Source organism: Pteronotus mesoamericanus, unplaced genomic scaffold, assembly GCF_021234165.1.
Source record: "Pteronotus mesoamericanus isolate MK-2021 breed Mesoamerican mustached bat unplaced genomic scaffold, CSHL_Meso_final contig_2, whole genome shotgun sequence".
Classification (NCBI taxonomy): Eukaryota; Metazoa; Chordata; class Mammalia; order Chiroptera; family Mormoopidae; genus Pteronotus; species Pteronotus mesoamericanus.
The window spans coordinates 20,883,116-20,889,813 of NW_026555084.1; the positions used below are offsets into that span (position 1 = coordinate 20,883,116).

Here is a 6,698-nt window from a genome sequence, read left to right on the forward strand (position 1 = left end):
ATGCTTAAAATGCTAAGATAAAAATCCTGCTATTGTTAGTGAAAATCACCAGGATGAAAAGTAATATTAGTAGGTTTTCATTCATTCTTTAAGTCCAAACTTAAATGCCCCTGCTGCATCACAGTCTGCTTTTACCTGCTTTGGACACTTTTCATGGCCACGCCTCTGTGCCGGCCAGGCCTCTAGAGAGACAAAGGCCCCTGTGCCACCCTTCAGGTGCTCGCAGTCATTCAGGATCTCCTCGCTGGCAGACATCGGGTCCTGAAGACAACAAAATAGGAGGGGAGCTTACAGTAACAGCAAATGTATAGTGAAGGCTCGTTATGTGCTGGGTCCTGCTCTACGTCTCATCACCAGGCCCAGAGATAGACCACATTATCACCCCGATGTTACTGAAGGAGGAACTAAGGCACAGAGAGCCTCAGAAATTGGCCCAGGGTCACACAGCTTTAGGCAGAGGAGCCCGCTTGAAACCACTCACTAACAGTTCTACTCTCTTCTGGTTTTATCTTTTTAGCAAACACCGGATGAGGAATGTTTGTTCCTGGAAAGGCTGGAGGAAAACCATTACAACACCTACACGTCCAAGAAGCACGCAGAAAAGAATTGGTTCGTGGGGCTCAAGAAGAATGGAAGCTGCAAGCGTGGTCCCCGGACTCACTACGGCCAGAAAGCAATCTTGTTTCTCCCCCTGCCAGTCAATTCCGATTAAAGAAATCTGTTCTGGGTGCTGACCGCTCCAGAGGGGTCATCACCAGCTGACCGCAGGTTGTTCCCCTGACCATTGGCTGCACTAACCCCTGGCCCACAGAGCCTGAATTTGTAAGCAATGCACCTCTAAAACGCCCCATTCATTTTCTTGCAGAGCCCTTTACCCCAGCACAGTTTGGAACAGAGGGGACCCCATCGCTTCAAGGGGCCAGTTGGCTGGGTAGTTTGGGTCTGTTCTGGAGGTGCAGTTGCCTCTGGGCACCTGCTGCAGGCTGAGCTTTTCAATGCAAAGGTGGGGCCACAAGAAGCGTGTCTGTGGGCTGCCGAGTGGATCATTAGTAACTGCATTTGATTTCCTCGACTGAGTAAACCCTGTCCGCATTCCCCCGAACATCCGGCGTGACTCCCCTTGGTCCTATTGATGCCCCACAAACATTAGCAGAAAGGCTTATGACTAGGGTAGAGAAAGGCAGCGTTCCGTGAGTAGAAACAGGGATGAGGAAATCCTTTCTCAAGACCAGAAGGGATTACAGTGGCAAGGGGAGGCTGGGCTCTGGTGGATGGTTTGGAAGGACGGCATCTCAGCGCAGAGTCGCTGAGGGAACGGGAGGCTCAGGCACAAGAGAGCCGAACAAACGCAGAGCCGCGGCAGTCCTCCTGAGGCCTTGGCCCTCCGCAGGCTGTCGGGCAACAGGAAGCCCCTGGGTGATGTCCGGTGGACAGCCTGAGAAGTGGGTCCTTGAGCAACGACGTCGATGTTGGTAAATTCATCGGGGTCCAGGAAGTGAGTGCGGGAGTGATGAGAAAGAAAGGGAAGCATGGGCTGAGGGGTCGTTATCCTCTAAACAGGATGAGTCTAGGAGTGAGAAGGAGAGAGACAGGGATGCCATGAGCTGAGCCTCGCCACCAGGAAGCGGAGGCTTGTGGGTCCCAGCAGGGCTGAGAGACCACACGGGGGAGTGTTTTTGAATGTAGGTTCTGGTTCAGTGGGTCTGGGGTGCAGCTGTGATGTTTCCAACAAGCTCCTGGGCACTGTAGATGCTGCTGCTGTCCCCCACCACTCTTTCAGTGGAGGTCTGAAGGATGGTAGTCAAATGGAGGTGGCTCAACCCTGCCACCCGCCCCCTCTCTCCGCACCCCTAAGAACCCTGTAGCATTCAGGCAGCATCGGTGGCCATTACGCCTGCGCTGAGGTGCTTTGGCCCATTGCCTATAAAATGCCCATTTAGAAGATAAACAAAAGCATACTTCAAAAATGTTAAACCCTCACAAACAGCTTTTCCCAAAAGACCGTTTGTGTTACGATCACTTGTATAAATATGCTTCCTGCTTAAAGTAAACTTGACCCAAGTGGCTGGCAAATTAGAAACACCATTCATCTTTGACATACGATACTGTTACCCTGTAAAGGTGTTTAATAAGCCATTTAAATTTACTGTGAGACTGTATGTTTTAATCACATTTAAAAATATATAGCTCAAAGGCAGTTAAACTGATTAGCATGCAGCCACTGACAATGATAATAGGATATGATGTATAAGCTATTCAGTTATCTACTACTTATACTACATTTACTTGTAAAATGAGATTTTCCTTTGTTTTCCACTGCTGTTAGAAATTTTTTCTTGGAAAATGGGGATTCTTAAGTAATGATGTGATAATTGTGGATAAAAACTGATGAGAGTGTTAGTTCATGTTTTCTAAAAAAATGAAGTTATTAATTGCAAAACAATTCCTAGTTGAACTGTCATATTGAGAATGGAAGAAAAATGACAATTGGTGAAAGTTTGAAGCAATGGTACAATTGAGGAACTGAACCAAGTGAATGTGATTGTGAATAATACCATCTCACGTTTGTTTCTACAGCAAAGCGATTACATAACTTTTTTTGGTAACTTGGATAAGACAATTTTATTTTATATTAATAAATCTTTGCAGGCAAGTTAGGAGTAGTAGAGTGTGGCATAACATCTCTTTACTACAAAGATTTGGCCAGAAAAAGGCATCCATAAAGGAAATCCAAGATATTTATAATGGTCCATCGTTTTCAGTGTATGAATCAAATTGAAGTATAACATTGGCCAAGAAAATGTAAATACCATTGCTAACAGATGAGACAGAAGTCTGTGGGCTCAGGCCTGGAGCATTGTGGAAGAACACTACTGTGACCGTGACACCCTCGGGTCAGTTACCGCTCGTGTACTTGTCACTGAGTATTTATGAAGTGTCTACAGTGTGTCCGGCACTATCCTGGGCACTGGGGCCCCTGAGAACCTTGGCCGTCTGGTTTGCTGCTGTATTCTCTCCCAGGGCATTAGATGCATGAAGAAAGATGCTGTGGATTCATTTCTTTCGGTCAAGTAAAAAGAGACTTTTGGAGGTTCCTGTTGAATAAACAGCAAGTCTCAGAAATCCAGGTGTGGGAAGAGTTAGCAACCCCTGGCATAAGACAAAAACCCCTATCCAAGTGTCAGAGGACAAGGCAAAGCAAGCCGAACATGGTCAACTGCAGAACCAGGTCAGCTCACTGTCTAATCGGGAAAAGAGCCTGTCAGATCTGGGAGGAAGGGAGTGGCCCCCAGCCCTTCAATGTGTCTTGAACATGCTCTAGTTCCTTAAACATGGAGCATCCCTGTTGCCCTCCCTCTTCCTTGGGTCAGCCTTGCAGCCATTTGCCTGTCATGTGGGTTCATTTTCAGGCCAACTGTTACGAGTTGCCTGACGTTCTGTACAAAGCTTCAGGAGTGTGTATGCTTTTGTTTCCAATGTGCTGGTGGAGACGGTGGTGACCTGTTTCCCGGAAGGGATGATAACGCCTCCTATGGCCAACAGCATGTACTTATAAAAACTGCCAGCGCATCACATGGTACTGAAGATCGGGCCCTTGCTTTGCATTGGAGGCGACGGAGCCCAAGACCTCAGCCTTGTAGAACATGATGCCTAAACCAACCAAGCTCCTGGGCTGCAGAACAGAATTCTGATGAAGAAGATGCCTGTCAATTCACATCACTGTCTCTTTTTTTTTTTTTTTTGCACCTTACAAGTATTAATAAATGTTCCAATAGAGAATAATATAATGTCTCTGAGTTCCTCTGCATCATGGTATCTCATTTTCCTATGGAAGGGCTTCCCTGGCACCCGGAGGTGTGGATGCTTTGTTTGCTACACTTAGCTTGTCACCAGATATGAAATCTTAAAGACTGATAGGAAAAAGTAAGGTAGCAACGTTTTTCATTTTGTTTAGAGACCTAAGGCAATACTAATGTTTTCCTAGGGATCCACTTGGGAAATATATTTGGGAACTTTGCCCCCTGAAGAGCCAAGCACCATAACTAACTCACTTGACAATTTCTGTTCACAGTAGAAATCATACAAAATTATGTTACTATTGTAAAGTTGACCAGCTTGTTCTTAGGCAAAGGTACTATGATCTAAAAAAATTCAAGGACTGATTTACAATTTTAAGTCTATGGTAAGAGGCACATCTCTTACATCTCAAGACCCTTAAAGTGCAGCTTATAGTTCCCCCAGCAGATTTCCTGAAATTATCACACTAAGCAACATCTCCTTAAACTTCTGAATCTTATGACTTCTTATTTTCAGGAGAAAGTACACTGTTGCCTAGATGTCCTGGCAGAATCAGATGACACACATGCACGTTCACACACGCCCACACTCACATATGCGTGTGCACCAATTAAAAAAAGAGTTGGGCAGTGTTTGCTCACTCTGCTAATTACAAACCACAATCAACCTCTCTGTTTCCTTTTAAAGCGGCCTAAAGCAATATTTTTCTACTTTTTGGAGCCTGTTCACACTAAGAACAACATTTTCCATCACAACCCAGCAAATACATGCTCTTGTACCTATGTACGACTGAAACAAAAAACTGTCACAAAACTATATATATATGAGATGCACTTATATTTTTCTATTACATTTTACTAAAATATGCTGGTCAAGATCAATTAAATTGGATCACAACATTAATGGGTGACAGCCAAAGTTTTAAAAATGGCTTAACGTAAACATTCTCCTTTCCAAAAACGAGACTCAGTTAAAATCCTCTATTATGACATTAGTGTTTTCAAAGACACAATTCATTCTTGAAGAAACAAGGGGGACATCCTATTTTCCAGAAACCACCATTTCTAAGGGCCTAGTGAATTCTTTCGGCTGGTCTGCTACTAATCGTGCAAAATGAATGCAATGCTGTCGATTCCCGGGACACCCAATGCCCCTCCAACACGGGTCCTGGCAGACTCCTGCTCTTAGAGCCCTGGGAACTTGGACCCCTCACCTTCCTCGGAATTCTCAGCACTTTGGGTCATTCCCTCCCTAACGCCCACAGTCTCCACTCCATTCCTCCCTTTTGTGCCGTCCCCAATTCCTGCTTCATAACCATTTCTAAACAAGACATGAAAAGGAGACCGAGCCAGGAAAAAGCTAGAAACCCAGCCCCCAACAATTTCTAGAAATTGCTGTCTTCTCTACCCTCTTATCTACCCAAAATGACTATCATAGGATAAACACCCTTGTTACTGGTATGCCCCTGACATAGGGATTTAAAAATTCCCATCTTTTCCAAATCAACTTAAAAAAGCAGCTCCACGTTCTAAATGTTTGAGGGGCTTAGGGTAGCTAAGAATTGGCCTCTCATGGGTGAGTTGGATCACAAAGAGAAAAATATAAATAGAGCCATCACTTTTCATATACATCCAAGGGATGTACTGTCTACCATGGGGTGGGTAGGGTAGGGGAACCCTAAACCCTTAGCATTTTGGGGTTATTATATCAACGAGTATGGTAAAAACATGTCAAACGAAGATGGCCACCCTGGCTGCTGTGGCTCAGTGGATTGAACGCCAGCCTGCAAACCAAAGAGTCGCCAGTTCGATTCCCAGTCAGGGGACATGCCTGGGTTTGGGGCCAGGTGCCCAGCAGGGGGCGCAGGAGAGGCAACCACACATGGAAGTATCTCTTACTCTCTCCCTCCCTGCCCCCTCCCTAAAAATAAATATTTCTTTTTTAAAAAAGATGTGCTTTCAACTGCACTTTCACAAATAAATATTATTGTCAGGAGTAGTACTGCAATGAAGGAATACTTAAGTCCAACCAAGCAGTCGGACTTGTATGTTCTCCCTTTCAGAATTACCAGGGATTTGACAACCATTAAAATTGAAGTGATGGCTCATAAAAAGTAGCATCTCCCTTTCCTACTCTGCTCCCTAAACCTGTCCTCCACCTCTAGAAAGAAACTCCTTCCGCCACTGTACGTAAGATTTATTCTAAAATCCAGAGAACTCAGAGCCTGCCATGTGGGGATCTGGCATCAGGTACTCCCTGTCCCCGGGATTCACCTAACAGTCTCTCCAATTACCAAGGAAATTTACTAAATGACTATTGGGATCTTTCTGTAATATCGTACTCACTTTGTGGTTGACATATTGACCATGACATACTACACTGTTAGCTTTCCTCACTAGTTATAAAATTAAAAAGAGAAACCAGGTCACACATGGCCTGAAGCTAAGGGTGGGAGGAAGGGTTGTTTTATAAAATACTGTAGGACCTAGTTTTGGGGTCTTCTGATGGGTCTAAGGATTCTTGTGATGTGGTAAGGAGGTATTTTCTAAATTGCTTCCTTCTCCCTTAGCTTCCCACTGTTACACTGGCTAAATTTACACCTTCAGCAGCTAAACATGGGTGTCTATTTTATTACATAAACAAGCAAAACCTCACCATGTCCTTGATGTACTCTTCTATCAGCCTTAATGAAGGGTTGGGCATTCCCTGTTTGGACCTGTGTACAATTTCAGGCCTGGTCCACTGGGCTGCTGTGCTGGAGGTGTAGGCAGGTAATCAGTGCAAGTCATCACAGAAACACACTTCATTATGATTTTCATATCTCATGTTTTCCTGCCTTAGAAAAAAGCTTGGTTTGAGTCTGACCCAGAGATATGTAAGAGCAAGACGTTAGATTATTT

General features: G+C 44.7%; 1 protein-coding gene across 8 annotated transcripts in view; it reads left to right on the forward strand.

The window, feature by feature from the left end:
* Positions 1–3,737, forward strand: part of FGF1 (fibroblast growth factor 1) — an 81,357-nt gene extending 77,620 nt beyond the window's left edge. For all 8 annotated transcript variants that reach the window (XM_054568252.1, XM_054568253.1, XM_054568257.1 and 5 more), the window contains one exon: positions 518–3,737. In XM_054568252.1, the coding sequence (XP_054424227.1) occupies positions 518–712 (195 nt within the window). In that variant the 3' untranslated portion in view covers positions 713–3,737. The remainder of the gene's footprint in view (positions 1–517) is intronic.
* Positions 3,738–6,698: the final 2,961 nt, after the last annotated feature.